General features: G+C 49.0%; 1 protein-coding gene across 1 annotated transcript in view; it reads left to right on the top strand.

Annotated features, from left to right (window-relative positions):
- PPM1D (protein phosphatase, Mg2+/Mn2+ dependent 1D) overlaps window positions 1–24,312 on the top strand; it is a 212,737-nt gene that overhangs the window by 62,433 nt on the left and 125,992 nt on the right. Inside the window, exon 2 of the mRNA XM_078679807.1 lies at window positions 4,220–4,448. Coding sequence (XP_078535933.1) covers window positions 4,220–4,448 — 229 coding nt within the window. The remainder of the gene's footprint in view (window positions 1–4,219; window positions 4,449–24,312) is intronic.

Here is a 24,312-nt window from a genome sequence, read left to right on the forward strand (position 1 = left end):
TGGATGAATAGCAATTTCCTGAAGCTTAAGTGTTTTTTAGTTCCTTTTAGAACTTAATAACTGAATATATTTTAAGCCTAAATTGACAGCATAGCTGTTACCAGACCTTCTGATCAACGGGAAAAAAAGCATTCAGCTATACATCTGAGAGTTTACTTTCTGTCCCCATGTTGACTAACTTGATTACATAATTTCACAGGGAGGACGTATACTTCCACTGAAAGAGTGCTTGTATTGCACATTTTCCCTTAGGTACAGCAGGACGGTGGTGGTGATGGTGTTACCTCCGGATGTATTTATTGAGAAGTAATAGCTAAATTAATTTAGTCTTGAGGTTTGGGTTAATATTACTCTGTATTAAAGACTACAGAAAGGTTTTTTTCTTACTTGAAATCTTAGTTTACAATAGTAGGCAAGGGGTTTTGTGTTGACTTTCCCCTCTGACAAATCGTGGGATAAATTTGCCTGTGATAATCCTTGTTAAACTCTTTCAAAAGAGATTGAATTGTTCTTTGTCAAATGTAGTTTTGTATGCATTTTTTTTAATTGTGTGCCTGATGGTTGCCTTGTGCAAAAGGCTATCCTCCATAAGTAAATTTGAGTTGGGTATGGTGACAAGCCACTAACAAATGGTGTAGGCCTGATTAGTTTACTGGGAACTTACGTTCGACGCCATGGGTTAGATCTGTTTTATTTTTTGAGAACAGCAGTAGGCCTGACATCTTACCTTTCATGTAAAGCATTTGTTTAAGCCATTAGGTCTTTATTGGTGTCCTGTTATCTAACTTTAGAGCTTATAGACTAGTATTTTCGTTACATTAAATCTCACTGATTGCCTTTTGTAGGCAAAGGTTTTTGATTTTGGCAGCAGTGCTCCGAGATTACCTTTGTAGACCAGGATTTTGGTGTTAAATACACCCTTTGACAAAACGTACCTATAGAAGGTTTGCACTATAATTCTTGCAGAAATCTCTTCAGATGGCTGAGAGGCTTAGCTGTCGGTCAGGATTATGTTGTTTTGAGTTTTTTGTTATTAGTCTGTCATTTACTCTGTTTCCATTACTGACCGCATACAGCTAAGAGCAGTGGTTTATCTCATATCAGCCACTGGCTGCCAGTCTGGTGAAATGCACACACATGCTGGAAAATTAGTGTGCTTCTGTGCAGGGGCTGTTGGGTCATTCCTGTTTTTCCTTTTCTCCTTTTTAGGTCTCGCCTACGCAGCGCGCAAGCGATGCATAGGCAAAAAGACCTTTAGCAATCGCTTCAGCTTTTCAGCCAAAAACGTGCACCCGGTCCATTGCCTTCAATGGCAACGCGTGCACGTTTGGCGATTCACTTGCGGGAGTGCACGGCGCCATATGGTAGCGATTATCGCTCCTGGCACTGCTCGCTCTCGCAAGTGAAATGCTTTCACTTATGCTGACACTTATTTTTATTTTTTTATCCAGCTTTAAATGATCTCAGCCTAGCTCTCCTGCTGAAGGCCATGGCTGCCAGATCTTGATGCTCGTTTCATCCAAGACATTCTGCGTACACGAAGACCGATTGTGTCTCTGGGATGTTGTAATCAATGTGAATTTTAAAAGGTGCATCTTCCCTCACATATCGGGACCGGCAACGCAGACCTTTCTTGTGTTTGTTCAAGAGCGCCATCTAGTGGGGAGTGAATGTAGAGCTATATTTTCTGCGAATGAGAAAATACCAGAATATGTTCACTGTTTAGGCGGAGTAGCTGCTCGGCAAGCGCCTTTCACTGCGGCGGCTATTCCGCTGCAATGCTAAGGGGCGGGGGGGGCGCGCGGTGCTCCCGCGCTTGTGAAGGAACCACTCCGTCACGGCCCTTGGGTGAGCTGTGCTTGTGACAGAACGGTTCCGTCACGGCCCCGCCCGCTCAATACAACGCTCAGCGCAGGCGCGGAATTTGCGCCGCGCAGGCGCGGCGAGCGGGCCTTGGCGGAACCGTTCCATCACCAGCACAGCCCACCCCCGAGGGGCGTGACCGAACGGTTCCGTCACAAGCGTGGGAGGGGTTAACCACTTGGATGCTAAGGTGTTTTATGGCTTTGAATGTAATTTCCATTGAAGTCAATGGAAACTCCATGACGAGCTGGGCTCGTCATGAGCGTCGAAGGGGTTAAAAACATCGATGAACTACAGGATATCCGGGATTCCTAATTATGAAAAGTGTGTTCACAAACGCAGTCTAGAAAATAAATACGCGCCGGGATTCAGCACATGGGGAATGCCTATAATCGAAAAATAGAAGAACCAAAAAAAAAACACAGTCCAAAGCTGCATCTACACGTTCTTGGACTCATACAAATGCTGCATACAGTTATACCTCTAACACCAAAAATAGGTAGGATTTTTCAGGTTGCAAATTTGCTTGTTAGCATAATGACGCCCTCAAATATTACATGGCATGACCTTTATTTACTGTGTTACTGATATTATTGTAAATCACATAATGAATCAGGATTTCACCGCTGGGTCTAAAGTCAGGTTACGATGCAGATACAGAGAGCATTGGCTGCGGGGCTAGACCTTGGAACCAAAAGCAGGCCTGGCAAAAATGCTCAGAGCAGCCCGCTCCCGTTGTCTCCTTATTCGATTTCTCTCTTTCTCAGTCTCCCTTCTCTCTTGTCTGTCTTCTCCCTCGCTCATCACTTTCTCTTTACCCACCCATCTGTCTTGCTCTTGAAGATTGCCTGTGCCTTTTGCAGTTAACCTCAAGGAGCTGCATAAAGTTACAGAGGCACCATTAATGGCCCAGGGCTGTCAAACCAAGCCTCCCAGGGCTTCAGCCCACCAGGAAAATGCCCGGTCAAATAAAAGGCCTGTCCGGCCCCGATTGGCTGGCATTGTGTCCTCACTGTACTCCCCAACCCTACACCTGCCACTTCCTTTCAATAGTTTTGTGTACATGGGCAAGCACACACCTACATGTGTGCCACTTAACTGTGTGTCGCAGGTTTTCGGTCCTGCTTATGGGACCGCACCTGGATCTACACCCATCGCACCTGGCCAGGCGTGGCCAGAGGGGTTAAAATAAAAGGTGGTAGACTGCTCTCTCACAACTGCATCCCTGTGTTGTGTGCCAGTTATTGGCGGTCAGTAATTGCTACAATGTGTTCTGTCGGGTTAAAGAATTGCTTAGTATCAAAGATATTAAAGAACAATCACTTAAAGCTTGTAAGTTCAATAGATAAGTCCATTAAATGTCTCATGGTATATAGCTGTTGTACAGTTAAATCACAGGACAAACGTAATTCAACAAGCATTGGCATAGCCAATATGTTCCCTTTTGGGACCTTAGAAGTATTTAGTTATGCAGCACAATATCCTTGGTGCAATAACTTCAAACATTGGCTAAACACTTATAAGGTCCCAAAGGGGAGACCTATTGGCTATGCCAATGCTTGTTATATTTCTTTTTTGTTTCTTTCTTGCTCAGTTTTCATTTTTAGAAGACACTGCAGCTTCTCAGACTGCGCTTTTGGGTTGCTTGCTTGCTTCTCGCTTAACCTGCATTTAGCCACATCCTACGTGGCCACTACCTCTAAACCTATCTAACATCATTGATTTGTTATTGTCCATAAATGTAAATGTTTTACCATCCCAAGATAGCCAATTGCTTTGTTTCCGAATGTGGTGGTCATGCTGGAAAGCTAAAACAGCGGCGCAGTACGTAGAATACCATTGTAAGATGGCCAGCCACTCCTATGTTTAATTTTATTTTTTGCAAATGCTTGCACTATTATTGGGCAGCTTGTTTTTGTAATTCAGCTTTTATTATTTTAATTTATCTTACATGAGTTACCTGTGTTTGACTGCTAGAACGAGTTTGTGAGTGAAATCATGAATGAGAAACCCATTCCCCCACCCCCCCTCGCCCATGTAACATATAAGTCTGTATTTCTTTGGCTACCTTGCTACTCTGCATGGCAGTTGCCGTTCAAAAGAAACTTTCAGCAGGCTTTTAAGCTGTTGATTCCTTTTAAATCTGTTTGAAATTCATCAGATATTTATCGTTTGAGGTACATTAATCTGACTATTATAAAATCATGCTTGCTATCAGAATTTTTGGGGTTGGATACGTTATATGAACACACATGAAGCTTAGATCGAGACCATTGTACTCCATTTTACACTGTTTCATAGTACTAAATACTCTTCGTGATGGGTACCTAATGTCATTTTCTTTTGTTCTTTTCAGCTGAATGGTCAAAAACCATGACTGGACTCCCTAGCACTTCGGGTACGACTGCCAGTGTGGTAATCATCCGCGGCAATAAAATATATGTGGCACATGTAGGAGATTCTGGTGTGGTTCTTGGTGTTAAGGACAATCCAAAAGCTGATTTTATCAGAGCGGTGGAAGTAACTCAAGACCACAAGCCTGAACTTCCAAAGGAGAAGGAGAGGATTGAAGGCCTTGGTGGCAGGTAGCTGTCCCTTTTGACTTCATTTGTGTTGTTTGTTAATGATGATCTTGAAGTAATATGTGAACAGGGTAGAATGATTATATTAAAGCGAAAATATTGTTTTAAAGCATTGGAAGATAGGCAGCATGGTGTCCATGTGTGGAAAAGTAAATTTTGCCATGTTCTGTGTCCCTACGCCTCATCCATCATATGTTATGTGTGCATGACCAATATGCATATGTTATTCCCCATGTTCGATTAATGACGCAATTACAGTTGTGTCCACCTCTAGTATGCTAGTTTCCAGTCCTCGTGAATACTACGAATATCAGGCCTATGTAAAGCTATGTTGCCACGTTTCCCAGTGTGCACGTTATTCCATTATAAAGTCCCCGTTTCTAGGCCTCAAAAGGGCCCGGACATCAGATTCAGCTCCTGTCTCCTGAAAGCCTCGCTGAGGAGCGATACAGCCCCCACCTGTATCCTCGACCCTTCACTTACTTCCTGCCTCGCAGTGCCCGGTGCAGCTCGGCTCTGTCTCTGAGTCTGCCAAAAGTATGTTATAGTTCCAGCTATCAGTTCAGTCCTCCTCTTCTGCATTCCTGAGCTACTGAACTGCATCAATAGTTTCCGTCATTGTCTAGCCTTCTCGGCTCCACGTTAGAGAAATACTGCATTTACTGGTCATTTAATATTCTTCATCACGCACTACATGTAGAATAATGCATGGTCCAGTCTTAGAGTCAAGTTAGCTTTTCCCCTCATGACTTCTAGTTTATATCAACATGTTCCCTAAACATCAGATACCAGATAGGGTTTAGGTACATGTCGCTCCGACCCTCCAGACTCTAGTCTCTGCTCCTAGCACAGAGTTCGTAGCCCCCAGCTTCTCCTAGTAACACGTCATTGCCAGTTTTCGCGCACCATCAGGTTAGAGGTCCCGGCTCCTTAGGTAGCCCCCTCCTATGTTTCCGCCCATTTCATGACATATTCTGTTACGTTTGCATCACATGTCTAAGTATACTCCCAGTTACACCTACTTTTACTGTTATCTCTCGCGACTGCTACGCGTCACGCCTTCTGCTCCACCCACTGTTACGCCTACTGCAATGTAATGCTATGTGTTTGCGCTATGTATATAAGTTGATGTATTGTTATTAAAAGTTAGCGCGCTCATCCCAGACCAAGCCCCAGCAGCTGCTGGGTCATCCTATGCAGGTTGTCCTGATCCTGTCCTTATGTTGTAATAAACCTGCAAAAACTCCTACTACCTCGAATCTTGACTCTTATTTTATTGAGCTATCTGTTATTCATTCATTCATTCAAAAATAGATCCGGTATTATTTATTTATATACCACACATGCCTCAGTCCTTTCACAGAGGAACTGTTTTTTTTCCAGAAGAAAAATATCACATATAAAACCAACAATCAACTCCATAAGCCATTACCTCGAATTTAAGACCTAACATTGAGAGAGATTAATGGGCAGCAGGCAGTGTGAGCAAGCCTTGCAGTGTCCCAGGTGGGTTATTATTTCTGATGAATACTTCTGCCTGAATATTCATGACCTTTCGAAATACCGGGTGCCAAACTGCATCTGGAAACTCTTCAGTAGGTCTTCTTCTCCGTTACGGGGTGCGGTTCTGTGCATCGACAATGCCACCATCATGTCACTAGAGCCAAAACTGTCCACCCGGCAATCTGTCAGTTACTTTTTTTTCCTCCCACACAACATGGATCTGGAGTTCACACTTCTCAAAGATTTCCTTAGAACTTTTTTAGTGGAGAATTTGGTGCATTACTTAGGGATGTCTCTCCTTGAATGTTCAGGGTTCAAACCCTACAGGCATTATGATGGGCAAATGTCCATTACAGGCCCCCACCATATCTGTGGTGTCTAGACCTTGACATGAGTTGTTCCTCCTGTCTCAACATGCAGTTTAAGTTGTTAAAAGAAGGGGAGGCTAAGCTGTTCATGGCCCACACCCCTGGCGACCCCTGGCCCAGTTCCAATCTTGGTGCTGCTCATTGCCTTCCTCAAAATTGTTGCGTTGTGGGAGCAACACCAAAAATGCAAGAAATTAAGAAACTGCATCAGTTTTCCAGCAGTAAGTTTCTGCAACTCTACGATCCTCTTGAATAATCTTTTCTCGACAGCAGCTGGTCATCATCCCCTCAAAGGTTATTACAACGTGCTGCCATCAGTAATGACCCTGGCCCCATATCCTCTCTCTGGGCTAGTTTTCCTGATGCCCTCGCTGGGTCCACTTGTATTCTCTAATCCAGCATACCTCAAGTTTCCTGGTACAGAACAGACCACATTAGTATTTTTTTTTTATTGTTTTTATTAAGATTAAAAAGAAAAATGGCACAATTGAACATCATAGTGTGCAACATCCAGAGACAAATGTGCCACGTTCTGTCTTTCCCGCCTAACCCACAATCCAGTTACACAGGAGTTGCAGTAACTGCTTATCTCTCACCATAAACATCAACTCTGGTAAGTCCAGGTGGAGCACACAGCCCCCCACGGTGGTCATTCCATTTCACCCAGATTTTAGTCCATTTAGCCGCACACCCCTCATTTCATATTCTGCGCTCTCTGCTAGCATGTCCCAGTGTAAGTCGGGTTTCTAATGGGCCATTTCCGGAGGCTGTTCATCGGGAATGCCGGCATCTCCAACCCCTAGTCATCACCGTAGTCTTCCAGTCCCCCATGGTCACTCACTCAATGTTCCCTAAGGCCCACTTACAGACCACATTATTGAGCACAATGTTAGATTTTCCACCCCTATAGTTTCATGCTGGCAGGTCCATCCCTGGTACCTTTCAGCCCAGTGACTGCAGCACCTGAGTCATGCAGGCACCAACCATCTTTTTGGCGTGACAATCGGTGCCACTACTGACTCCGCGGCATAACCTCACAGGTCTCAGATGTAGATTACTATCAATCAGTCGGTGCTTGTTAAGCGCTGCTTCTCATCTGTGAGGGTCTCAAGGCGCTTGGCAAGTTGCAGGTCCGACTTGGCGCTGTGGTTCATTCGAAGAGCCAGCAATTGGGAGAGCCTGCTGTGAAGGAGAGCAGAGGATCTTCCTCTGGTCCGGGCGGGTCTTGGTTGTCGAAACTGTTGTAGATCTGCTTGATCTTGTGGTGGAAGTAGGTGCCAAGTTTGTTACAGAGGTCTTGGGAGGGTGGGGATTCTGTGGTCTGGCTGTGGGGTTTGGCAAATTCCTTGACAATTGTGAAGAGTTCTTTGTGTGCGTTGGTATTGACTTGACGGGCCGTTTTCTTTGCGGTGTTGATAAGGGTATGTTGGGTGGAGGCAGCAGCTTTGAAGGCTTCGTAGGTTTTGTTGTTTCTCCATCTCTTCTTAAGCTGTCTACAGGTGTGTCAGGGCTTATGGAGGGCTGGGGTGAATCAGCTGGCTTTCTTGGATTGTTGCTTGCCGGGTGCTATCTTGAGGGGTGCCAGCGCGTCGGAGCAGTTGGAGATCAATCTGTAGAGGTTGCGTGCTGAGGTATTGGCGTCTGTGGATGTCCGCGGTATGGTCGTGCTGAGGGAGGCGGTGAGATGTATTTTAGTGACCTTGCTCCTGTTGCGGCGAGTCGTTGGTGTGAGTTGGGTTCCCAGAAGGGATGCTGTGTTCTGGTCGTTGGAGTTGTTGAGGTGGAAGTTAAGGTCATAGAGTATGATGTAATAAGTGGATGCGAGAGCCTGGGGTGGAATTGAGTCAGTGAAGGGCGGGCGTGGGCCAGGAGGACGGTGAACTAGAGTCCTGCGGAGGGTGATTTTTATTTTTATTTTCAACGTTTTATATAGCGCGAACAAGATCTTTGCAGATATCAGAGCGCTTTACAGAAAACAAGGGCTGGGGGAAAACAAGAGGGTGATTAAACAAACTATTGGGTACAGTATAGTAGTCTGTAGTAAGTGAAAAGCAAAATAATGTGATGTGATGTTTGGGTTTGTATGGACCTGGAAGTGGAGATGCTCCATAATTGTCGTGGGATCCTTTAAGTGGTAAACCAGGTGGAGGGAGTTCTTGTGGACGATGGCAAATCCTCCTCTGGGTCGGTCGGTCGTTGCGGGGGATCTTCTATCCGTCAAGAATGGCAAAGCCCGAACTAGCGTTCATCCAGGTTTCGCGAGGAAGCAGATGTCGGAGGAGACTGAGTCTAGGAGGTCCCAGATTTCTGAGGAGGATGTAGATGAGGCAGTCAGGTGTGCTGTGGGTCAGCCGGTGGAGCTGGAGTGCGGAGGTGGGTGAGAGTACAGCAGCAGTTTTGGCAGAAGAAAGGTCCTTGGGTGTACTTCTGCGGCGCGGCGGCCGGTGTCAAGGGCGAGGAGGGTGTTGGTGTCGTATCAGTGGCAGGTCCAAGAACCAGGATCTGTGGCACTGGGTTGGTCCAGGCGCTTACGGGCGCAGTCCTGCCTTTGCACGCCTGCGGTGCAGCTACACAGCAGCTGCCATTAAGTAGTGATAGGGGGAAGGCTGGAGAGCTGGGAACAGGCAGCAAGAAATGTAGTGCTAGGAAGGGGCTGGGGCCAGGGGGGGTTGAGCAGGGACACAACGCAAAGAGGAGAAAAAGTGAAATGTGATAAAATAGCAAGAGCGATGGTGAAGAGAAAAAAACTGAAAACATTTCATAGAGGCAGAAAACAAAAGGACAGAAGGCAGCCCAGCAGCAGAGCAAAGATGCTCCCCACTAGACCACCAGGAATGAGGCGCAGGCTGGAGCCTGCAGGTGGTACATTTTACCATGCACCAAGTGGTTTATTCTAATCTCTTGCCCACCTGGGTGTTGGTCATTGCGTGGAGGCATTGTATATTCTTTGCCACAAGACCCATAAACCAATTGTCTATTCGACTTCAAGATTTTTATATTGGGCATGGCACATAAGGGTTAAAAGTCTTAACTAGTTTGTCTGTTCTTTCCCCAAACCTACTGTTGCGGACGACGGTGACATTAATTAGAAGTATTAAGCTAAATTGTTTGTTTACTTTATAGATACCTATAGGCCGATGTGCTGCATTTCCTATTGTCTGTCTCAACTATGAGGGTTTCCTACATATGACCCTGAAGGACAGAGAGAAGATCAGGCTCCAAGGACTACAGCAAAGAAGACAGCAAGGTCAAGGTGGGTCTGGGCAGTAAGGGGCTTCTTCCTGTGCCTGTGCTGAGGCCTCTGCGGGGCTCCCCAGTAAGAAGAAGGCTAGAAAACGCCACCAGTCTCCGTCGACGTCGATAGCCTCGACGTCGGCATCGAGATGAATGACCACGGTCTGCTCCCAATCTCCCCAGGGCTCTGTGTCGAAGCGACGTCGACGTCGAGGGGATTGCCGTCGAGACCTCCGAATAGGTCGACGTCGAGAACTGCTTCGTCGTTGAGTCATCACCAGCGGCGAGAAGGCGCAGGCGGTCGACGTTGAGGCGTCACCGTCGTTCGGCGTCGAGGGAAGTCGTCGACGTCGAGAAGATCATCATCGCCGTCGAGACTGGAGACGGCGTTCATCGACGTCCTTCATTGACGTCGAGACGGCGTTCATAGACGTCGAAAAAGCGCTCAGCGTCGAGGAGGAGAGCGTCGCCCTCCAGGAGGTGTTCCAAGGCCAGGACTGTGTTTTCGGTCACCACAAGTCCACGGTCGCGACGTCGCCGTCGCTCGGCTACCAGGGGTACGGCCTCTTGGTCCCCCCCCTTCAGGTCAGGCGAAAAGGAAGAGAGGGGAAGAGGCTCCGGGCTCAGAGCACTCACAAGTTTATTCCCCCGCCAAGCCGAGGTCACCTACACCTCCTCCGTTACCTAAGGGCCCTCCTCCTCGTAACCCGACTCCGCCGCCTGTTCTGCCTCATCGTCCTCCACCTCCTACACCACCTCCGCCGAGGTCTGCCTCGTTACCACATCTCCCGACGCCGCCTACTGGGCCACCGCAACCTAGGCTCCCGTTTAGGCCTCCACATCGCCCTCCGCTGTGGCCCGTGGAACGTCCGAGGCCGCGGAGGTCGACATCTCGCTCCAGACGGAGGGGTAGCTCCAGGAGTCACCGACGCTCTTCTACAAGATCCAGACTGCGTCACAGGAGGGACAGGTCGAGGTCCCGCTACACGGATTCCTCTAGTGGCAGGGACTATTCACCTACACTGACGGATTCCCCTCGGATGAGGGTGTCTCCAGTAGACGACATTGTGTCCTTCCAGGACGTGTTGCTACGAGGGGCGGCTAAGCTGGGCATCGCGCTCACTGTGCCTGCGCCACTGACGTCCGTCATCTTCGAAACACTGCACAAGAAGCAGTTGTCTTGCCCTTTGCTACCCTTGATGCCTGGGCTGGTGGAACCGTACATGGAACATTTCCTCACGCCTGCGTCTACGAGATCGGCACCCTCAAGGCTGCAGAAGAAATCTGAGGCTCCTGACTCGGACCCAGCATTTCTTCGGGTGGATCCCACGCCTGACTCGGTGATTGTGATGGCAGCGAGAAAACAGCACGCCACCACCCCATCATCAACAGTGCCTCCTGACATGGAGAGCCGCTGGATGGGTTCGGCAGGCAGGAAGGTTTGCGGGACGGCCTCCACGTCGATAAAGGCCGCGAGTGCCTCAGCCCTGTTGGGACGTTATGATCGGGCTCTGTGGGAGTCCCTCCAACAGTTTGCGGAACACCTTCCCCGGGAGAAGACGAAAGATTTCCAAGACATACACGCTGAAGGTCTGCTGGTTTCCAACCAGGTGATAAGTTCGGCTGCGGATTCCTCCCTCTTGGCAGCCCACGGGTACTGCCATGGGGTCAACCTGAGGCGCCACGTCTGGCTGCGTCTTACATCCTTGAAGCCTGAGGCGCAGCAGAGAGTTGCTAACCTACTCTTTTCGGGCGAGACCCTCTTCGGGAAACATGTGGACGTCGAGATGGCCCGCATGAAGGCGGAGGCGGAAACCTTGACGGCTGTCGGGTTGGAAAAGCCTAAGGAACAGAAAAAGACCTTCTGGCCGTTCCAGAGGTGATACGGGGCGCAAGGCAGAGGGCAAGGTCGGCAGGGTGGACAGCAACAACAACAGCAGCAGTTCCAGTGGAAACTGTTCCAAAAGCTCCAGAGGGGCCGTGGGGATCAACAGTCTTCCGCAGCGACCAAAGGCCCGGCTGGGTCTAGGCCCTGAGGGGCTTCTTCCCCCTCATCCGTTACCCGCTCTGGTGGGGGGGAAGCATTCAACATTACCTGGCAGAGTGGAGAAACATTACTAAGGACAAGTGGGTGCTGAATATTGTTTGCAATGGCTACAGTCTTCGTTTCACCAGCCTGCCTCCAGCAATTCCACCGGTAGGCTCGCAATTCCAACTACGCGAGCTCCAGGCGGAGGCCGATAGCCTGTTAAGAAAAAGGGCGATAGAAGACGTCCCTCTGTCTCAAAGGGGAAATGGTCTTTACTCTCGCTTCTTCCTAGTACAGAAGAAGGACAATAACGAGTTTAGACCCATTCTGGATTTGCGACAAGCAAACAAGTGGATTCGCAGGGAAAAGTTTTGCATGCTGTCTTTGCACCAGATTTATCCTCCGCTGCAGAGAGGAGACTGGCTGTGTGCGATAGATCTGCAAGATGCGTACTTCCATGTGCCGATTGCGTACTTCCATGTGCCCATTGCACGGAAACATCTGAAGTTCTTGCGCTTCCTCGTCGGCGCCAATCACTATCAGTACACCGTACTACCGTTTGGACTGAAGTCTGCACCCAGGACTTTTTCGAAATGCATGGCTGTGGTAGCAGCGCACCTGAGAGAGAACAAGGTGTTTGTCTACCCGTTCCTGGACGATTGGCTGATCAAAGCCTCCACCTTCCAGGAAGCACAATTGCACTTCAACAGGACGGCCGTCCTGTTGAACCGGCTGGGGTTGAACATAAATCTGTCCAAGTCTGTCCCGATTCCTGTACAGTGCCTGCAGTACTTGGGAGCCTCCATCAATACGCTGTCGGCAAGCGTGTCTCCTTCGGAGGAGGGACGCTTATCCATCCTTCGGAAGGCTCAGGCTCTCATAGCTGCTCCATCTACAACGGTGAGGACGGTGTCTTCTCTACTGGGATCGATGGCCTCTTGTATCTTCCTCACTCCGCACGCGAGCCTACACATGAGGCCGCTACAGGAATGTTTGGAGGACCAGTGGGACCAGAGGAAAGGGTGTTGGGACGACCGGATTCAGTTGTCTCTTCACGCCCAACAATCCCTGAGAAGGTGGTGCTCAGCAGAGAATTTCCTCAGAGGGGTTCCTTTCCACAAGGACATCCCGACTCAGCCTATTGTGATGGATGCGTCTCTCCTGGGCTGGGGAGCGCATTCAGACCATCTACAGATCCAGGGAACGTGGTCTCCGACAGAGTCTACGTATCACATCAATTTCCTGGAACTCAGAGCTGTTCACTTGGCGCTGAAGGCCTTTCATCCGTCCTTCCAGACCAACTCCTTGCTTGTGCAGACGGACAATACGACCACAATGTATTACCTCAACAAGCAGGGGGGCTCGAGATGTCACAGGAAGCGCAGGCGATCTGGCACTGGCTGCTAGCCAGAGGACTGACGAGAACGGCGACTCATCTGCCAGGTGTGCAGAATGTTCAGGCGGACGCCCTCAACAGGTTGCTTCACGAAACCCACGAGTGGGTCATAAACGACGAGGTGCTCGACGACATCTTCGCCATGTGGGGCATTCAAGAAATGGATCTATTCGCCACCGCAGAAAACAGCAAATACTGCGACTTCGCCTCGAGGTATTACCAGCCGGGGACTCTAAGGAACGCGTTATGGATCAGGTGGTCGAACAGCTTTCTGTACGCTTTTCCACCCATTCCCCTGATTCCAGCGGTGCTCATCAAGCTGGCCCGATCCCGGGTGCGGATGATCCTCATTGCGCCAGAATGGCCCAGACAGTGGTGGTTCACGGACCTGCTTCACCGGTCGATCCTGCCTCATCGGCCGGACCTTCTCACGAAGTTCGGGGGCAGATGGTGCACCCCAACCTCTCATAGTTGAGTTTGGCAGCATGGCTCCTGAGAGAGTGCAATATGGCCATTTGAATCTTCCTGAGGATTGCATGAACATATTAAAGGAGGCTAAGAGGCCATCTACTAGGACCTCTTATGTTTACAAATGGAAGAGATTCTGCATCTGGTGCATGTCTAAGAACTATGATCTGACGACCTGCAAGGAGGATGTTATCCTTCCATACCTTCTGCATCTAGCTCAGTCTGGCCTTAATTTTCATTCCATTAAGGTTCATCTAGCTGCATTGACTGCTTACAGAAAATGCCCTTGACAGACATCCTTCTTCCAGATTCCTGTGATTAAGGATTTTTTGGAGGGGTTGAAGGTGTTCCTTCACCTTCATGGGAACTAAATGTGGTGCTGTCCAGGCTGATGAAGGAACCCTTCGAGCCTATTCATAAGGCTTCACTGCAGCATCTGTCTTGGAAGGCGGCGTTCCTGGTGGCCACCACATCGTCCCGCAGGGTGAGTAGAATTCAGGCATTGTGTTGCCAGGAACCTTATACTGTATTTCATGCTGCTACGGTTGTTATCCGTACTCACCCTAAGTTCCTTCCCAAGATGATTTCTGATTTCCATGTTAATCATACTATAACTTTACCAACATTTTTCCAGAATCCTTCCACTCCAGCGGAACGGTCTCTTCATTCCCTGGATGTCAGAAAGGTATTGAAATTCTATCTGGATAAGGGTTGGGGTTTCTTTGGCCGCCATCTTAGGTGAGGTAGAGGGCGAGCGGACCAGTTGCTCGGCCCTCCCTCCCTCATTGCCATAAATGGCCACATCCCTTCGTACGCGCAGAGGACGAGCGCAGCGGGCGCGCCGGCGGCGCGCCAAAGGCATGCCCGTCCGCGACCGGTCGGGGCCAGGGGCCAGGCACCCTGTCTCTGCTCTTGCTTATTCTTTAGCTCAATTGCTTTCTTTTAATGTGATTCAGTCCATTGCTCCTTCCCTGCTTCAGCATATTGCCGCACTGGGCATCTCTGCCCCTTCTCCCCCTTCATTTGGCTCTGCCCTACTCACTCCCCTGCCATATGCTCATTCCCCCCCTCCTGCCCCTTCTCCCCCCGCCACGACTACTGCCTGCCTTTTAAACACTCGATCGGCAGGCAAGCACCAGCTGGAGCTTTTTAATTTACTGGACACTGAAGCCCCTGATTTTCTTTTTCTTACTGAGACTTGGTTCTCGGCCGATTCCTTGCCTAATCTACTGTCCACCCTCCCCGACTCTTACTACGCCCTTCGGGCGGACCGCCCTGATGGCAAAGCCGGTGGAGGCGTGGCGATGGTCACTCGTTCCAACTTTCAGTTTCAGCTTCTTCCCCATCCTCCCATACCTGGTGTTGATTTTTTAGTTGCCCGCTCACCTAACCTTTTGGCCCCCCTTACAATAGTCCTTATGTACCGTCCCCCTCAGAACATGCCTTCCTTTGTGCCTACCCTGCAGGAACTCCTGGCTACGCTCGTGGTCAATAATTCGTCAGTGCTCCTTTTGGGAGACTTTAATTATTGGCCGGGAGACCCCAGGGAAGACCAGTTTTCTAAGGACTTTTCGGCCACCCTCCAGTGCCTCAACTTTCTCCCCCACGTTCACTCCCCTACTCACGTTCATGGCCATATTTTAGATCAAATATGGTCAGCCAGTCGCACTATCCTCTCTCCTATCATTCTCCCATACACCTGGTCCCGCCATTCTCTGATCTCCTTTTCCATTGAGCTTGGCATACCAGAGAAACTTCTACCCAAGAATCTCTCTGCTCGAAATTGGAATCGGATTGATCTTAATTCTCTCTGTGTGTCCCTCACCTCCTCTTCCCCTGATCTTCTCAACCTCCCCCCTGACTCTCAAGTAGACGCCGTGAATCATTGGTTGTCTTCCTCCTGTGACCTGGTTGCCCCGCTCAGGAAAGTCAAGGCCTGCCGCCCTCATGATGCCCATAAGTGGTTTTCGGATGAGCTGAAAACCCTCAAATTAGCCCTCAGGCGTTCCGAACGCCATTGGAGGCGTAACCATTGCCCTCTCCTGCGGGCCAAATACAAGTCTCTCCTAGCTAATTATAAGAGGGCTATCCTCTCTGCTAAAACCCTATACTTTTCGGAGAAAATCACGTCATCAGAGAATAAGTCTAAAGAGATTTTCTCCATAGTTCGCAACTTAGTTGCTTCTGATAGGGCCAACCCTAATCTTATCCCTTCTCAAGCTCTCTGTTCGTCTCTTAATGACTTCTTCATAGAGAAGATTGCGAAGATTAAATCTAACATCCCCTCAGCATCTTCGCCACCTCCTTCCCCGGTTCTTCCTCTGCCCTCCTCTCTTCTCGACCAGTTTCCCCCGATCCCTTTGGATTCCTTTCTTGCTCTACTCCAGAAAGTGAAGTCAGGTTCCCTGGCTGATTGTGCTCCGGCTCGCATTCTGAGAGAGCTTTTCAGCTACTGCCCCGATCCCCCTATTTCCCTCCTTAATGCCTCTATTTCTTCTGGTGTAGTCCCGAAATCTTTCAAATCGGCCATAGTTCTCCCTATTTTAAAAAAGCCTGGTTTAGACCCCTCTCTTCCGTCTAACTTAAGACCTATCTCCCTTCTTCCATACCTAGGGAAGATCTTGGAGAGCTACATCAAAACTTGTCTCTCTACTTTTATTGAGGACAACCATCTCCTGGCCTCCCATCAAGCAGGATTCCGCCCGGCCCACTCTACAGAGTCAGTGGTCCTGTCCGTTCTAGACGAGCTAAAGAGCAAGGCTGATTCCAACTTACCTCAAGCCTTGGTGCTCCTTGATTTGTCCACTGCGTTTGACACGGTCGACCACTCCATCCTTCTCGGCCGTGTCAGCGCAGCGGGCGTTCGGGGCACTGCCCTCTCTTGGCTCGCCTCTTTCCTTAAGGAACGGACTCAGGCGGTCCATCTCTCTAGCTTTTCTGCCTCTACCCGCCCGGTTTCTTGCAGGGTCCCCCAAGGTTCCTCCCTGTCCCCCCTTCTCTTTAATCTTTACATTCACCCCCTTATTCTTTCTCTTCTTGACATGGGGGGTCTCCGTGTACAATTATGCGGATGACCTCCAGCTAGTATTCGACCTCTCCTCTCCCTTGGACTCCCTGCCTAAATTCCACTCCACCTTAGTCTTAATTTCTGAGTGGATGAACCACAATCAACTTAAGCTTAATCTGGACAAGACGGAGTTGGTCCTGACTGGCCCTACCACCTCCCCTTGGTCCGCTGCCTTTTGGCCTTCCATCTTCGGCCCCTCTCCAGTTCCGGCGGCCTCAGCAAGGACCTTAGGCATTAAAGTCAGTCAGGATCTCTCCATGCATGCCCAGATTAGTTCAGTTGTCTCCTCCTGTTTCCTTTCCCTTCGGATTATTCGAAAAGTATCCCGTTTTTTTTCTCCTGATGCTCTTAAACTTATTATTTTGGCAATGATTCTCTCCCGTCTTGATTACGGGAATAGCCTCCTATGTGGGCATCCCGGCTTACGAACTACGCCGCCTTCAGGCTATTCAGAATCAGGCAGCCCGTCTTATTCTCCACCTCCCCAAGTTCCACCACATTACCCCTGTTCTGAAATCCCTTCACTGGCTCCCCATTTGCCAGAGATCCCTTTTCAAGTTGGGATGTCTGGCCTTCATGGCCCGTGCTGCCCCGGCTTTCATCAATTCCCTCATCAGTCCCTACACCCACAGCCGTGCCCTTCGCTCCTCTAATCAAACTCTTCTCAATGTTCCTCGTTTCCGCAGGTCTAAAACTGGAGGTACTAGATTCTCTGTGCTAGCTCCCCGTTTTTGGAACAGCCTTCCACTGTCCGTTAGATCCACTCCTGCTTATTTTCAATTCCGCAAGGCCCTTAAGACTTTCCTGTTCTCCCAAGCGTACTCCTGCTGAATTCCATCTCGGCAGATCTTTGTGCTCCTCAGTTATAACTCTAGCGCCAGGAAGCCGCTTGGTCACAGTGCGCTCTATTAAATAATTTTAACTTTAACTTCAACTAAGGATATTCGTAGATCCGACCAGCTGTTTGTCAACTATGGGTCGGTTAGGACTGGTCTGGCTACTTCGACACAGTCCATCTCTAGGTGGATTGTGTCATGTATCCAGCTCTGTTATGAGAAAGCGAATAAGACCTTAGGGGGTAAGCCTAAGGCTCATTCTACCAGGGGCAAAGCAGCTACAACAGCTTTGCTTCGAAATGTTCCCATTGCAGAGATCTGCAGGCCGGCCACTTGGAAGTCGGTCCACACCTTTGCTAAACACTACTGTCTGGACTCGGATGCCAGAGCAGATGCTCAGGTTGGGCTGGCGTCGCTGCGGAATTTGTTCGCACAATAGTGGTGTTGTCTATATTTCTCCACCGCCTGGTTGTTTTTGGATGGGCTTGCCATTCTATTCACTAAATTATGACTATACACAGAGATCCCCTACTACAGAAGGAGTAGTTTCTTACCTGTAACTCCAGTATCTCTGTTATAGTCATAAGTGCCAGCCCTCCTCCCCGGTGTAGAAAATGGTACTGTGATGTATGCTGCAGGCCTTGCTTTATGCACCTTCAAAAAGAACTGAAAGTAAAAGGAAAGGGCTGAGCATGCTGGGATACCGAGGGTCTCCAGAGAGTTCCTTAAAGGCACGGTATCCCTTTTCCAGACACATAATGGCAGCCTATAGAGGCTTGTCTGTCCTTGCCTTCCTCTCTATCATTCCAAGGATTTGGTGAGGGGAGGAAAGTTTCTCTATGGGTGAAACTTGACAGATTGTGTTAATGTGTTATTGGTGTTATATCCTTGGCATTTCTAGTTGAAGTACTGGACGGTGTAGCCTTGTAGGTACAGGCTGCATTATTGTATTTAATTTTCTCTTAAGTGTCTATGCAGGACTGCAATGAAGACAGTTTAAGAGATTATTTTTGATTGCTCCGGGGGCCACGCACCTGGGCGGGACTATTCACGAGATTATGACTATAACAGAGATACCTCTACTACAGAACTGGAGTTAGTTTAGTTTAGTTTAAAAAGTTTTATAAAGCGCTCTTTCACCAGCGGTTTCATGGCGCTGTAACTGGCAGAACTCCACAAGGGACAAAGGGAGGAGGACAGGTGACCGGAGACTAAATAAAGATTTTGCTGAAAAGATAGGTTTTAAGTTTCTTTCGGAACTGGGAATATGGAGTTAGGGATCTGAGCTCTAAGGGTAATGAATTCCAGAGAGCTGGGGCAAGGGTCGCAAATTTTGAACCCCCCCACTTTTTCCGGCGAAACCGGGGGACTGTCAACAGAAATTGGGAAGAAGTTCGGAGCTCCCTGGCTGGAAGGTAAGGGATAATCTCCGAGGAAATGAAAGCAGGGGCCGTGCCCAGTCGAGCCTGGTAGGTGATAGTCGCAAGCTTGAATTGGACACGTTCCCGGACCGGGAGCCAATGTAAAGTTTTCAGGAGGGGAGTGACATGTGAGGATTTGGGAAGGTTAAAGACCAACCGAGCCGCCTGATTTTGAATCATCTGCAACCGCCTGAGACTATATGCAGGTATACCTGCATATAGGGCGTTGCCATAATCCAGGTGGGAGATGACCATCGCAAGGACGATCAACTTCAAGGCCTCGAAGGTGAAAAATCGAGAGACCTTGCGGATGGTGCGGAGAGAAAAAAGGAAGAAGAAACCACAGAACTAACCTGGGAGTGAAGGGAAAGGTGAGAGTTGAGTTTAATACCTAGGGTCTTGACAGAGGTGGAGGGGACCGGAGGGAGACCAAGGGAAGGGGGCCAAAAAAGTGAAGACCAGGGACTGGAGCAACCACCCGTCAACACCAACTCGGTCTTATCGGGGTTGAGTTTCAGGTGGTTGAAATCCATCCAGTCCCGGATAAAAATCATGATAGACTGGAAATTAGAAATAGAAGCAGGAGAAGAAGATAGGTTGAAAACAAGTTGGAGGTCATCCGCATAGTTATATACGGAGACCTCCATTTGTTCTAAAGAAAAAATGAGGGGAGAAATGTAAAGATTGAACAGAAGAGGTGAAAGGGAGGAACCTTTGGGGGACCCCGCACTGGACCTTCCGGAAGTCCGCAGAGAAGTCACCCAGGCGAACTGCCTGGGTGCGGTCCCTCAGGAAGGAGGATAACCATACCAGGGCCGTGCCTTCGATCCCCGCCGTCGCGACACGGGAAAGTAAGATGGTATGATCCACCGTGTCGAAGGCGGCAGAGAGATCGAGGAGGACCAATGCCTGGGATTGATTGGTATCCCTCCCCTCCCTGAGGTTGTCAAGGACCGAAAGGACTACGGACTCCGTAGAGTGTGCGGGGGGAAAGCCAGCCTGACGGGAAGCCAATACCCCATTCTCTTCCACAAAGGTGCTCAGAGACCTGGTGACATGGCGCTCGAGCACCTTGGCCAAAAATGGTAGGAGAGAAATGGGGCGATAGTTGGCTGGGATGGAAGGGTCCGCGCCAGGCTTCTTTAAAATAGGTAAAATAATAGCTGACTTCAAAGGGTTGGGGACAACCCCCTGAGAAAGGGAGCTGTTAAGAAAGTGAAGGGGAGGATCGGGGCAAGAGGTGTAAATGTGACGAAGTATGTGAGCGGGACAGGTATCAAGGGGAGAGCCAGATTTTACGAGGGGAATTAATGATGTAAAGGATTCCTTGGTCAGGAGGGGGAGAGAATTTAGTTGTCCTTGTTTTCAAACAGGCCAAGCCTAGTGTATTTAACCCTCATTGAAAGCTGCACATTTTGTATACAACAACTTGTATGGTGCTGCCTTTTTATTGTGTATTACTATGATTTTGTTTTACTTTATTTCAAAATGTACTTTTATGGATATATGTAACAGAATAAGGTTATTACTTACATTCTCACTCGTCTCTATGATCAGACCCTCCAGCATTTCGTGTTTCACAAACAAATTGCGAAATCAGCTGACTAGCGCGATGGCTGAGATATTTACTATTTTGGCCACAAAAAATGTTTCCGTGCAGGTATAAAAAAATGGTGCCCCTATTGGCTGTATGCAAACATGTCACTGCGTGCCTCTATACAGCCGTAAAGTAACTGCTTCCTCCTGCCTCACTGCGACAAGCAGTCAACGGCAACAAGTATCTGGCTAAGCGTGTGGCACGACTGTTCATCAATTAGCAGTCATGTTATGTTTTTAGACATATCACTTTGGCATTAATGTGGCCTTTGAATTCCTAGACCTCCTTTGATCCTCTGCTCCCTTTCTAAAGAGGGGCATGAAAGCTCGGCCGTGCCTGCAGAGTCTTACCACGGTGGAGCGCGAGAGGCAAAGCCTGCGCTTCAGATACAGTCACTTCAGACCTTCCAAATTTGCGTGCCGCCTCGAGCTGTGATGGGGGGAAAAAGTTTTTCACCCATACGTAGACCCTGTACTATTAAAGACATACATTTTGTTGGTCTAGGCAACTATTCAAAATGTTCTTTCAGACCAGTTTCTGGCTTTTTCTTGCAACAGGGTTGGGCTACACTGGGACTAACCTGGGACCCTTGAATGGAAGACTTACAGCTGAGTTCACAGAACTACTGATGTAAAAATAAAAAGTTAAACTAGCTGGTCTTGTCAATTGCTTGTAAAGAGAGCTCTGCCTGCTCTACTCTCTGCAGACTAATGCCTTCGCTAAATTCTCGAAGGTTGCCACTAGGGAGCCGGTAAGAGCAGCTACAAGCCCAAACAGTATTAGGAGATTGCTTATTTGTTTATGTTGGAATCCAGCCAGAATTGACCAATTATCTATTTTTCCTGGGCCCTATTTTCACCACCCTTGAAGTAAACCATACTCTTGCCTACTAGAAGTGTGACAGTCACTGAAAACTCGATCTTCTACCTGGCTTTGACTCGGCTCGCGATCATCCTGGAGTCAGGAGCCAGAAACGAGCCAAACTTTCTTGTGGCTATTGCCTGTCACCCAGGCTGTAACGTTATGGCCACGAATTATGGCCACGAATTACATTACAGACAAAGCAGTGTCCTTTTATGTTAAACGAGTGAGAAACCCATCTAGTGGCTTAATTGTGCGCTTTGAAACCAAAAATCTAGGCTTTCCCTTTTGACCAAATTGTGTGCTCCTAGGTAAATAGTTTTTCAATGGGCCTCCTTCAAATACGTGTGTTGTATAAAAACCTCTTGTGTTTTGTTTTATACACTATACAGACCCTCCAGCATTTCACGATTTTCACAGCCATCGCACTAGTCAACTGATTTTGCCAATTTTTTTTTTTGTGAATTGCAAAATGCTGGAGGTTCGGTATACAAATAATATTAAAGTAAATCGGCATGTGTGCCCTACTGTGTTCCAGTAGGTCAGGCAGCCGGTTTCTGATATATGCTCTTGGGTACCGTCACATGTAGTAATTGACTTTTTGCCTCAGTACACGAAATGAGGGGGATCTGTATGACTAACTGCACAACCATTTTAAAAATACTTGCACATTTTGTTTAAATGTAATTCTTTTACAGCGTTATTCTTTCTAATGCAGGATGTCAGTTTTGCATCATACCCACATATTAAACAGACAATAAATCATACACATGTGTGACTCAAATGTATATGACGTTGCATATGACAAAAAGGTTACAAGGTGTAAGAGTCCCCTTTCATCCATACTGAAAGGCATTCGGCTGTATTAGAAAGATTGCAACGTAAGAGCTGCAAGTAACAAAAATATGTCTGTTCCAAAAGCAGTAGTACCTTATGTACATAAAATACACATGATCTGCATGTTGGTGTGCTTTGCAGCAGGCATGTTAACCCTTTATGCTACTTAATGAGTCAAAACTGTGACTAAACAAAACGCAGATCTCTATTCCCTCCCTTTCGAAGCCTGCTTCCATTACTTTCTCCCTCTCCAAGCCTGCTTCCATTACTCATGGAAAAGATCCTAGCCTTTCAATAGCCCAGGCAGATGAAATGGAGGAGGTGCTAAAGTTGTATGTTCGAGGCATGTGGGCTGCTAAATTCATATCTTAGCATTAGATCGCCGCCTAGTGTTGGGCTCGGATGATTGCACATTGTTGTCCTGGAAGAGTCTTCGAAGTATCCTGAGATAGGTGGCTCCTCCCCTGGACTACAGTGCGCATGGGCATCGGCTCCATCCCCAGATTGTTTTTTTCCGCCATTGGGTTCGGATGTGGTCTCGACGTCTTACTGTCGGAACCAAGTAAAACTACCTTTTAGCGGCCAAAAGGCCTCGATTTTCTTGCGTCGGTATTGTCTGCGCACGGTCTCGAGTCTTCCGTCTCTTGGAGCCGGAATAAGCGGAGTTTTCTTCGCTCTCTGAACTTTGAGGCCTTCTCATCGCGACACGACTGCAAGCCTTTACGGACATGGAGCGGAGCCCGTTTAAGTACTGCCCGCTCTGTGGGTCCAAGTACCCACACATCGATCTACACCCCGTGTGTAACAAGTGCCTTTCGCCGGACCACGACGACGGCAAGTGCAAGGCCTGTGCACAGTTCCGCTCCAAGAAAACTCTCAAGCTTCGGCGCGCGGTGCGCTTGGAAGCTAGGCAAGCGGCCCCGGATCCGGAGAACATCTTCGGCGACCAGGAAGAAGAGGTCCAGGGTCACCATCTACAAATCTCCCCATCACAGACGGAGGTCGAGGCGGATCCGGGAGACGACGACGGAGTCGCGGGTCAAGTCCTCGAATACGTCGAAGAGGTAGGAGACGACGATGAGATTTATGGGGCCGCGGCAGACAGCTCGGGGGACGAGCTCTGCCCTGAAGGTTACGAAGATACCGACCGGGACACGGGATCGCCTGTCGGCCTTACCCAGGACCCGTTGCCGCAAGCCACAGCCCCGCCTTCAGGCCCGGCTACGGACTCACTTGCTGGGCACGCTGTTTCGAAACCGAAACTGAAACCATCGGGGTCGTCAACACCTAAAATGGCCGACCCGAAATCGAAACTGAAACCTAAGGACTCGAGTGTCCCTAAGATGGCTGCCGTGCCAGTGAAGAAATCGGTGCCCGTCGCCCCATCGGCTCCGTCGACCTCCGGTCCGCAGAAGCCGAGGAAGTCTGTCGATTCCGATGCTCCAAAATCGAAACCGACGCCCGAGGAAGGGGCCTCCAAGAAAGATGGTCGGCACGGATCAGCGGCTACGGCGCCGTCCAAGCCCGCCAAGGTCGGCTCCAAAGAGGCTACGCACAAGAAGTCTGCGCCCCGGCCTCAGGAATCGGAGGTGCCGAAGACGGTTTCCGCGCCCAAAACGCACAAGGCCCACGAAGAAGTCGGATCCGAGGGACCGCTCAAAGCATCCTTGTCGGCGACGAAACCCACTGGCAGTGTACCGTCCCCCATTGCGGAGTCACTGCAGTGGATCAGGGAGAAAGCCTTTGCTCCATCGGCTCCGATGCCATCACCGCAGCCGCAAAAGGACACTCCGGCAAAGCCTTCTGGAAAACTCCTCTTTCTCTTGCCACCTAAGGAGGCGCCGAAAGCGTTTTCGACGAAATCGGCTCCGAAACAGGGTTCCTCGCTGGCTGACCCTCTTCCACGTCGTGTACTCGAATCGGAAGACGATTCAGAGCGTTTCATCGATGCTGCCACCGGCAAGCTGACACTCTATAAAAGGAAGATCACTTCTGAGCCGGTGGACTCCTACATCATCCCACTGAAGAAAAAGAGGGTGCCCCTTGACGCCTCAGGCCTCACGGAACCGATCCAGCCTCCTCCAAGACGGAGCCCCACTCCCTCCCCAGAACACTCTGTGGGTGAGGGGTATGATGAGGATGAGCAGTACAATTTCCCTATCGATGAACCTGATGTACAACCGGATTCATACGATGACACTGGTGACCAGAACACCCAAGGTGTGGGCCAAGACCCGCAGACCTTTAATG

Source organism: Lissotriton helveticus, chromosome 3_1 (genome assembly GCF_964261635.1).
Source record: "Lissotriton helveticus chromosome 3_1, aLisHel1.1, whole genome shotgun sequence".
In the NCBI taxonomy this organism is placed as follows: Eukaryota; Metazoa; Chordata; class Amphibia; order Caudata; family Salamandridae; genus Lissotriton; species Lissotriton helveticus.